The 11,588-nt window shown below is 39.9% G+C and overlaps 1 protein-coding gene across 1 annotated transcript in view; it reads right to left on the reverse strand.

Moving 5' to 3' along the window:
* Trrap (transformation/transcription domain associated protein) overlaps positions 1–11,588 on the reverse strand; it is a 139,493-nt gene that overhangs the window by 92,612 nt on the left and 35,293 nt on the right. The window contains exons 20-23 of the mRNA XM_033764788.1: positions 10,599–10,764; positions 8,785–9,041; positions 6,720–6,920; positions 5,660–5,811 (exon numbers count right to left, since the gene is read on the reverse strand). Coding sequence (XP_033620679.1) covers positions 5,660–5,811; positions 6,720–6,920; positions 8,785–9,041; positions 10,599–10,764 — 776 coding nt within the window. The remainder of the gene's footprint in view (positions 1–5,659; positions 5,812–6,719; positions 6,921–8,784; positions 9,042–10,598; positions 10,765–11,588) is intronic.

Here is an 11,588-nt window from a genome sequence, read left to right on the forward strand (position 1 = left end):
ATTCTGCAACAATGCATAAGATTCTAATAAGATTACTGACATTTAGAAATGGGAGGAAAGGAGCTAAAGGTGTAGGGAAGGTGTGATACGTAGGGGAAGAACAAAAAGGGAAAAGAAAAAAATGTGAGAGAATGAAAAGATGAAAATAAAGTGTTTGTAGATGGGGAGGGGAGGAGGGGGTGAAGGGAGGGCAGAGGCAAGGGGAAAAAATGAGAATCAAGACTTGCCATGTAAAGGTACATGATCCCAACAATGAATGTAACTGTACTGTATCCCTAAATGTACCAATAAACTCAATAAAAAACAAAAACAAAAAAAAAACACTGAGATCCTATCTTACTCCAGAAAAAACAGTCATCATCAAGAAAACAAATAATAAATGTGGTGAGGCTATGGGAAAAAGGAACTCTTCTACATTGTTGGTGGGAGTGTAAACTAGTACAACTACTATGGAATCCGTATGAAAATTCCTCAAAAAACTAAAAATAACAACTCCATTTGACCCAGCTATTCCCCTTCTAGGTATCTTCCAGAAAGAGTTAAAGGTTACATTACAGTGAGACATGCATACCCATGTCTATATAGCCAATTCATAATACCAAAATCTTGGAAGTAGCCTTTATGTCCATCCATGGATGAATGAAGAAAATGTAGTATTTATACAGAATGGAGTACTATTCTGCTATAAAGAAAGAAATTTGAGTCATTTGTAGGGAAAGATACACCTTGAGATGATAATAAAGCTAAATAAACCACACTCGAGCTTAAATATTGCATGGTTTCTTATGTGGGAAATCCAAAGTATAAATAAATAAAAAGCAAAATAAAAGATAATGGAAACAGGGAGATAGATCTTTCTCAAATGAACAGAGAACAAAGAAATGGAGGGAGGGGGAAGGGCGGGAAAAGAAAGTGGATGTAAAAAGAATTAAGATGTATTATGTACACACACCAACCCCCAAAAAGAATGTAATCATTATGTACTGCAAACATGTAAAAATAAAAATTAAGATAAAATCATTAATATATTAAAAACAAAAGTATTATCAGTTTCAACTTTGAGAGCTCTGAGGAAAAGAAATTTGGAAATTGGACTAGACATTCAACTCCAATTTTTCCCACTGTAGTTCATTCTCTAAAGCTAATAAAATACATCAAGGATCTTCATTTCCCCACACTATACCAGCAAGTCTTGGCAGCTATTTTCCAGTTTGCAATAATGCTCTTTAAAATGCCAACTAGGGGTCTCAGTCTCTTTCAACCTGTTTTTCCCAAACATTCCTAAGACTCCAATCACTGACTTCAGCCAATGGGCAGCCAGAGGAAGCGGAATCCTGTCAGCCACTTTCTGTGACCCTGAGAGCAAATGCTCACTCAGCCTAGCTGCCTATCTGCTTATCCACTAGGCCTCCATGCTAAGCTCACGAGGACCTCTGTCCTGCTTCCCTAAGCCTGGTACAAACCCCACCCACTGCCCCACTTCCTCCTTCATAGTTCGTAGTGATCCTCACTCAATGTCACCTACTCTGAAGGGACTTTTTCACCGCCCTAGAGTTATCTTTTTGCCCCATCATGCCTTACTCCCACCCCAGCTTGATAAAAATAATGGCATATAACAGCAGGTATCACTGAAATTATGTATGTATTTTTTTCCTCCCCACTAGAATATAAGTACTGGATGAGAGGATCTATGTTAGACACCAACACTGAATAGTGCCTGTCCTAGAAGGCACCCACTCTGTTACAGCAACATCGCTGCAGAAATACAAAGGATGGTATTCACCATAAAAGGAACTAGACATCCAGAAGGAAGGAATAAAAAAAAAGGTGGACCTTACTTCACATCATTCACCAGAATCACTTCTGGAGATCAAAACATGAATGGCCAAAGCACAGAGCTTTCAGAAGATAATGTAAGAGAACACCTTCAGGCTTTAGATTTGGGAAATAATTTTTTTACAAATGATATAAAAAGCATGAAATGAAAGGAGAAATGTCATTTTGATCAGTGAAATCATGGACTTCGTTTATAAAAAAAAACAAAACTGTTGAAAGCTTTAGGGACAAAGGCACCCAGGCAAGTACATGTAGCTGAGAGCTCTTAGTCTACACAGTTCTTCAAGGAGTCCTCACTTCTTTACACTGCATGGTGAGTCCCAGGGTGGAAGAAGAGTATACAGGTACAGCCAGAAACACCTTGTGAAATTACAAAGTGCTCAGAAATTGACGTGGAGACACCAAAAGAACACAATAAGCAGAAAGGGCTCTCAGTGACAAGATCCAAATAATCTGGTTAACAAAATGCATAATGGATTACAATCCACTGGATAAAATTAGAACCCACAAGTCAATATTATTATTTATTGCCAGGGATTTAGCTCAGTGGCACTGTGCCTGCCTCGCAAGTGCAAGGTCCTGAGTTCAATCCTCTATACTGGGAAAAAAAATATGTATTATTAAAAAAATTTTTTTTGGTACTAGGAATCGAACTCAGGACCTTGCGATTGCCAGGCAGGTGCATAACCACTACCAATACTACTTTTTAAAGAGAAGGAAAAATACTTTGCAAAGAAGTGAAAATGGATCTAGAAAAATCACCGTGTCTTATCTGCACAACAGAATGTTACTCAGCCATACACAGAAGCACGTTGCTGGCACATGACACCTGCCACGTGAATTAGGCTGAGTGAAAGAATCTGACCCCAGAGATCACATATTAGACAACTCCACTTACATGAAAGTATATGCTTACTGAGCATAAATTAAGGTTATTTCGGGTGACAGTAGGAAAGGAGATTTACTGGAATATCTGGAGGATGAAAATGTTCCTAAAATATTTATATTCCAACCATTCAATATCAACTAAAAAATCATTATTCACTTGGCATAGGTGAATTTTTGAGATATGAAATACCTTAATAGAATTTTTATTGTTAAAAAGGCACTTTCTAATCATTTTGTATTACTGCAATGCCTAAATAATGATGTATTTATCCTAATTACAACTAGGAGGTCAAAATATGGTAAGAAGCAGGATTACTGCAGGGGCGGAGGGGTATGATGGTACACACCTGTAGTCCCAGCACTGGGAAAGGTGAGACAGGAGGATCACTAAGTCTGAGGCCAGCCTGGGCTACAAAGTGAGTTCAAGGCCAGCCTGAACTAAATAGCAAGACCTTGTCTCAATTCCTCCTCCTCCACAAAAGCAGCAGCAGAGTGTACACACCATCACACATCTCAACATTTCTCCCAATGGTTATTTATAAAATAAAATTAAAACAATACCCTAACAGTGGAGAGACCACGCTGACTATTCTTCACCCATGGGACAAGTGAACAGCATGTGGCTCCTAGGGAGGTGCGTGAGACCACTTCCCTGGATTTCTATTATAGGGCATAACCTGTCTTCTCATCATGAAGAAACAGACAATCCTGTAACTAAGAAACAGCTGGTCTCTGTTCCTCAAAAATGGCAAATGTCACAAAAGTCGAACAGACAAACATTCATTTTTAAATTAACTGAGAAAGTTGTCTTAATATTATTGTTTTGCTCTGTGTTTGACAGGTCTGCAGTGCCACTGCCTTCTTGATACTGGTTATGACTTTTCTTCTTTACTCCAAGTCAGTCTTGCAAGAGGCTTTTCAACTTTATTATTCTTTCAAAGAAAAAAAATCAACTTTTGCTTTATAGAACCAGTTAACTGCATATGTTTCCTTATTTGGGTCATTTCTTTTAATTGTTGTATTTTTCTGACTCTTACATATTTAGCTCAATATTTTCTATTATTTAAAGCATCTTTATTGAGGCACAATTTATATGCCACAGAACTCATTCATTTTAATTATGTAGTTCAGTAAGCTTTAGTAAATATATATATACTTGTCCAAGCCATCACCAGATCCAATGTTAAATCATCAGCCCATTAACACCTATTCCTACCCTCGAGCAAAGCTGATCTGCTGTTAGCCTCTTTGCCTTTTCTAGAAGATTCATTCAAGTGAAATCCTCCCAAATGCAGTCTTGGATTTGGCTTTCTTAACTGAGCACAATGTCTGTGGTTGCATTTGTCAGCATTCACTCCTTATGCTGGGAGTATTTCCTACTGTGTCACATATCAACCACATTTTATTTACCAGATAACAAACAAATGCATTATTATCATTATGGTTTTTAAGGCTATAAGCTTCCTTCTAAGTGATACTCGGATCGTATCCCATTTACATTTGACCTCATACTGTCATTTTGCTTTTCATTTCTTCTCCCATACTGAATCATACAAGAGGAACAACGTTCCTTTGGTGTGAATGAAATTCAGTCTTTAGAATGTCTTTTACTACAGATCTGCTGGCAAAAGACTTCTGATTTAATCTGATAACATCTTTCATCCTTGTTTGTGGCTCATATTTCCACTTTAGGTTGGCAGGTGCTCTCCTCCAGACTGAGATGTGTTCTGCTGTCCAGTAGCTTTCAAAGCTGCCAAGCCAGCATTCACCTCAAGATCATCACTTTATTCTTCCAGATTGTAAGATTTTTCCTGTCTCTGACTTGTAGCTGTTTCATTATAATGCATTTATATGCTAATTTCTTTGTATTTATCCTGCTTTGAAGTCCCTGAAGATCTTGAATCTATATACTGCTATTTCATTTTTCATCAGTTCTGGGAAGTTCTTAGCCATTATGTCTCTCACCTCTTGTGGGACATCAACCAAACCATGCTACTTCACTCCATTCTGTGTCTTATACTCTTCAAAATTTTCCACCTTTCTATCTCTCTCTCTCTCTCTCTATGCATGCATTCTGGGTATTTTACTTTTTATCTAAAGGGTCTCTGTTAGCCTTCCTCCTCTCTTAATATGGGCAATTTTTACAGGTTTCTGATTTTTAGAGGTATTTTCAAGCTTGTCTTTTATAAACACCTTAAACATAATTACAGCCTAGCTCTGCTGATCCTAATCTCTGAAGTTTGTACAGGTGTATTTCTGCTTTCAGTTGCATTTGCTGGCTGTCACATTGTTGTATTCCCTTATGCACTTGCTTCTCTCTTCAGTGCCCTTTTGACAACCAAGTACATTCTGTAAACTTAGTATTGTTTTTGAATCTGTTAAGAAATGGGAAGAGCTGGGGATATAGCTCAGTGGTTCCACAGCCTGCCTCGCTAGCACAAGGTCCCAAGTACAATCCCAGGTACCAAAAAAAATAAGAAATGGGAAGATATATGGGAAAAACCCAAAAATTCCCCTTCCCTAAAAATTACAACATGGAAAGACAATATACATACCTCAAATATCCTTATATGTACATAGTTATACATAGCCTACAGTAATAAGAACGAACAAATATCAAAACAAGTATTTAGAGAAAGATCTCTGTAAACTGGAAAGGCCGAAGTCCAATGAACGCTTTGCATATGGCAGGAGCTATAGATCCAATGGTGAGCAAAAGAAAGGCAAAAGGGACATGATTCCTTGAAGCTTATAACTTCATGGAAGCCAACAAATACAACTGAAGTGAAATCTCTACAGACCAAAGGTTAATTAGTACAAGGTCTTCCTGACTTGAAAAAGCATGTTCCTTACACTGAGAAACCTGGGGGTCCACTCCACCTCTAATTCCTGCAGCAAGGCAGGCCCAGTCACAGAGAATGACATGACCACATACTTGGGGTGTGCAAGCAGCTGGTAGAGTGCATGCTTATTGTCCTCTAGGCTCATCATGGCTACCAGGAAGCACTTGATCACCTCCCATGCCTGCCTCCGGTAGTAGGGCTCTGTGTTGGCACTTTTCAGGCAGTCTAGAGCAGTTTCAATGGCCTGCAACAAAGAAGCATAGAAATTCACAATGAAATTACAGAACTAGGAAAAGCTTTCTCTAAAAGCACTGAAAGCTCCCAAAAGAATTTCTGTTTGTTTTCTTTTGAAAAGTGCAGTGGGCCAATAACCCAACAAATATTCACCAAAGGAAAATGTAAAAGGCTGTCTAATAACTTCAAATTTTAATAGCCAATGGGAAATTACAGAAATGCACTCTGGCCTACTGTGGTAGATTAGATTTGCTGCATTAAATTACAGTCTATGTCCCCTACACATTTGCAGAGTCCAATGATGACCACAGACTTTCCTTTAGTCCAAACCTAAAAGATAGTGTTCTTAAACTTTTACTAAATTTCCTTTTTTTAAGAGAAAAAGGTTTATATCTTTTTTCTTCAAAAAAATCTACACAGCTACATAAATACATACACATATTTGTATACTAATTCATTTCAATTAGGTTGCCCAGGAGACAAGGGAGGCACAATCACAAAAAAATGTGAAGCCGTTAACAGCTAAAACAGTAACATTAATAGTAACTACATACATGTAAGGGCAGGACAGAGAGAACATGAGCTATTCTGGATAGAGAATGGGAGAAAACTAGGTACTGCAGAAACAAAGTTCATATAGCCAAGTGCACAATCAACTTGGAGTCAAAACAGACCAAGAATTCAAGGATGATCATTTAGAAAGATGGAAAACAGTCCAAGGTTCCCAGTTCCGAGGTGAACATCCCTATACTGCCCTCCTGAAAGGCCCCTTATCACCACAAAAAATTGTGTTCTACTCTAAGTTGGGAACTCCCTCCCCAAAATAAACAAGTCTATTTTAAATAGAAAATTAACTTTCTTGAAAAAAAAAAAAAAAGTAGCATCTTTGCAAAGCTCCCCAAAGACTTCCAACTTTACCTTCTCCATTGGGAGCTGAAGAGAAGCTTTGCAATCAGAGAACTCCACAGTAATGCTGGGGCCTTGAACTTCAGTCACAACATAGTGCAGCTTCTGAGATTCCTTTAACATCTTCCTGTTACTGCCACCAAATTTGCCAAGTACTCTGTAGGCCACGTGTGAGATGCTATCCGCAGGATTGCGTAAAGTGCGCCACAAAGCCTAAAACCAACATGCTTTTGTGAAGCTCTTTCAAAGTAATAGGTTCACATGGCTCAGGACTCAGAATTCCACATCATAAAACACTACATAGTGACGACTCTTCCTCCCACCTCTGTACCGCAAACACTGTTGCCTTCTTGGGGGAAAACTGGTAATATCAGTCGTACGTGTCCTCCCCCAGGAATTTCACATCTTTACTAAAAAGTACATATACAAATGTGTCTCCATGTTCCTGCATACAAACAGTAGCACAATGTACAGGGCAGGACTCAAGAGTCAACCTGTGATGCAAGATACAGACAGGTACAAAGTGGGTAGGACAGGAAGAGGAGCAGCTCCCTGTGCTCCCATTTTGGGGTGTGAAGGTGATGCATCTGAATCACAGAACTGCAGACGAGTTCAGGCTCACCCTGCACTTAAAGAACAAATGCACTACTGTACCAAAGAATCAGTAAATTGCTCCATATCCTTTTCACTTAAAATTATCTAAGTACTAAAAATGACTACAATTCACCCTGAGTCCATTTTCTTAAATCACCTTCTATAACAACAACAAATGCTAGAGTCTAGCAATACCCAACTAAAACTGCTACATATCTCCACACAAAGAGAACCAGGGGAAAGAGTGCTCCCCATCTCTGTACTCACAGATGGCTTGAGCTGCTGGATGGGATGGGGAAAGACCAATACTGTGCCACTTGTTTACAGGCCTAGGGAAGGGGCCATTATTGTGCCTCAAAATATGAGAGACCTTCACCTCCTATCTCTGCAGGGTTACCTACTTCATGGTGTGGCAAGAAGTAGCACTGACCTTGTCTTTCTTAGGTTCCAGTACCCACCTCTGCCTCCTTTTCTCATATTCTGCTCACACAACTGTACTTGAGTTAGGACCAAACTTGGCTACCTAGAACCTACACTCCCATATTCTTTCTTTCTTTTTTTGGGGGGGGGGTACAAGGGATTGAACTTGGGTCTTTGTGCTTGCAAGGCAGATGGCAAAACCACTGAACTAAATCTCTTGCCCTACACTCCTATTTTCAAAGCAAGCTCCTAGTCAATTCTCTGAGTGACAAGAGGAAGAGTGGACCTCAGGACTCTGGTCTAACCCTTATGCCATCTTATTCCAGCCGACATGGAGCCTGAGGTCTAAATTCCAGGACAGGCAGGCAGGGAACCTCCTAACCTGAACCTCAAATCCAAGGTGCAGTCTCCAATCCAGTGTGTCCAGAGACAGGGGTTTTTGGGAGTTACTGAAATCTCCATCAGGTAAGGTTAATACCATGATCCCATCTAGACTCAAATGCTCTATGCTAAAGGTGCAGAGGAGTATACAGCAGGTAGTCCAAACCTTTGTTACCAAACACATCACAAATCATTAACAGTGGCAAAACATGAAAAGCCTAAGATATTTAACAAGAGCTTTAATGAATAAAAAATAAAGACATCTTTTTCATGATGTTCTCTTTCCCTTCAAGTGGGATGGATAGATACCTAAACCTTCCCTTCAGAGTCTGTATCCCTTTATTATGGAACTGAAGGTCTGTTTGGATAGAGGGGTCCCTGCTGGGAGCAATCACTACGATGCAGCACCCTAACTCCTGCCTTCACAACACATCAGCTTAATGAGAATATAACACCTGTGAAAGCTCTCTAAAAGAGGCAATAATACAAACAAGCACCCACTCAATACCTAAAGTATTTCTGTGTATCATTTAGTACATCGAAAGCAAGCATGAAGCCACAGCGTTCTGTTTTTCAGAAAGCCTGCCTCTGAGTAGAGAGTCCAATGATGGCTGAATCCTCCTACAGACTAGATCTGTGGGGCTCTGTACCCCTTGGGGTACCACAGTGAAGGCAGACCTACCTGCATGAGCTCTGCACGCACAGGCTGGATATGGTCATAGAGGAAATCTGGCTGCAGGTTGTCCACACATAACTCCAGAGTCCTCAGGCCTTGGCTGACCAAAGTCTGAGACCCATTGAGTGCAGACACCAAGGGATCCATCAACATGGGCAGATAGGGCAGGAGGGAGCTCAACCGCACAGGTACTGTGAGACACAGCTCTACGAAGAGGTCCTTCATGTGCTGCTTGTGCAGGCCACTCTGCAACATGTTCAGGCCTGAGAACAGGGTTTCAAACTGTCAGACAGGAGCACCAATTCCCAGGCATGCATCCAAGTTAGCAGTAAAACATTTACTGGTCCACCTTTCACTATAAACACCAAGATTATAGGGAAACTTTTTGTGCCCTCATTTTCTAATAGTTACATCTGCTCCATAATCTGCAGTTAACATTCACGACCCCTTTTGCAGTCCCAACAGCAAGCTGTATACAATTATTACAATTAATTTTATACTGCAATATTTCAAAATCCATGCAGTTTCTCAGAAACTAAGATAAACAGGTCAGTTTCTTAAAAAAAGTTAATTTATTGATAAGCCCAACTTAAAGACAGAGGCTTCAGTACAATGTGTCCCTTGTCATCTGTGCTGTCAACTGACTTTTAAATCAACTTTGCTCACTAAGCAGGTTGAGGCCTCCTTCTTAAAAAACCAGTCCCCACCTTCATGAGCATCATCAAACGTTCACTAAGTTCCTTTCTGAGGCCCTCTATGGACCAAGAGAGACATTGAACAGTAGACTCCAGGTGCACTCTGTGTAGCACTGGTGGGGCTGTGAGAAGACTCAGAAGAGACGTTCTCAGGGAAGCAGAACCAGCTCAGAACCCGGAGAAGTGACAAGAAGAGCACAAAAGTAAAAAGCCAGTAGAGCATTGGCTTTAACAAAACTAGAGAGGAGTTTAGGGATGGTAGAGTAAAGACTGCTGTAAGAGGGAGAAATCGAACTGAGAACAAGGGCAGGGAAAGACAAGAATAAGTGTAGATAGGGGACACATACAGGCAACAGGGCCTAATTATGGTACCTTCTGAGAAGAAATTAATGACCATCATTATTCTACATACTCAAGCATGTCCCAGTTGCGTCCTGGGTATATTGTAAATGTTGTAAATGGCATCTTTTTATGGAAGTTACAAAGAAAATGTGAAAAAACTCAGTACCTACCCAAGAGCTCACCCCAAACAATTTCAAAAACCCTAGGACAGTGTTTCCACTCAGATGATCCTCCATAAACGTTCAATGGACCCAAGATCCCTTTCAACTATGCATCTTGAAAACATTCCTAAATGCCATTCTAGGATCCTAGTTATGCAAATTAAAAATTAGAAAATATAAACTAACTGTAAATTAGCTTTATAGCTTGCATTTTCCTTCTAGAAACTATATCCTTTTGGGGGGGTACTTTTTTAGGTGTACAGTACAGTTATATTCATCATTGGGATCTTGTACCTTTACATGACAGGTCTTGGTTTAGAAACTATATTCTTTCCAGACCTTACCAAATGCTACAAAAATGCAACAAAGTCATATCCTGGTAACTAAAAATCTTTCAAATCCCACTTAATCCTCATTATAGAGAACAGAGCCCATCCTTAATAGGGCTCCTTTCTAAGCCCCACTTCCTTCAAAGAAAGGAAGGGAGGCTGATATACATGTCCCACCCCACCCACTACAACCATGACCTTCGCCGGGCACACAGGATGAGTGGCAGCAATAAGGGCAGCAAGACACATGCACACACATCAGGACAACTAGGAACCAAAGCCACTGCTCTAACCTTGGAGGAGGTTTGGGAGGAGAGGTAAAAACTCCTGATACAAGAGATCATGGCTACCTCCACCAATAGAGCGGAACAGTGCCCGGAGCAGCAGGAAGTAGTTGTAGGGCTCCTTGGCAGTCTGTGCAAGCTCCATGGAGCTGTTCACAATCTTGTGCAGATGAGGCTGTGGTGGGAAAGAGGCTGATTAGCAGTCTGTGATTGAGTAACTGCATTCCAACAATTAAAGGCAATTTTGAAGATTTACCTCAAAAGAAATAAACAACAATTTCTAACCTTTGACTCAAATTAATTTCTCTTAAAGTATGCATTGATTACTACCAGTTTGATTGTGAAAGAAGCATTTAGCAGGTTCCTATGTCATTCCATAGTTAAATGACATTGGACAGATGGCACTGCAGCAGAAATGCGAGGGTCTGCCCACTCTTCAGTTCTTATCAATGTGGTCAACTCTTACAGACCTCCATAGTCACAGAGATGAAAAAAGCCTGCTTTCCGCAATACTCTAAACACAAAAGTAACCTAAAAAAACCTAATGTCACTACCAATCAAATAGGACATATGCAAAATGTGAAAGTCTCAAAACAAAGGGTTTCAGAAGACTAAACTTAAAAATGTGTTCATATGATCATCAATACTTTATTAACTTGTAAGTAACTTTAATAATCATTTCAAGCCGGATTACTTTATTTTCTACTTCTAATCTTGACATGTCCCAAGCAATATTTAACATGAAATTTTTGTGAATTGTGAATAGTGAATGTCACAACTAGTTTCAGACTTATTACATATATGGTATATTTACTTTGCAGAATGAACCAACTATATATATTATTCTCTTGACAAAAAGTTTCGCCAGGTGTGATGGCTCACGCCTATAATCCCAGCACTCGGGAGGCTGAGGCAGGAGGATCACTGTGAGTTTGAAACCAGCCTGGGCTACACTGTGAGTTCCAGGTCAGTCTCAACTACATAGTGAGACCCTGTCTC

Source organism: Fukomys damarensis, unplaced genomic scaffold (genome assembly GCF_012274545.1).
Source record: "Fukomys damarensis isolate Sample0158 unplaced genomic scaffold, DMR_v1.0_HiC HiC_scaffold_17, whole genome shotgun sequence".
In the NCBI taxonomy this organism is placed as follows: Eukaryota; Metazoa; Chordata; class Mammalia; order Rodentia; family Bathyergidae; genus Fukomys; species Fukomys damarensis.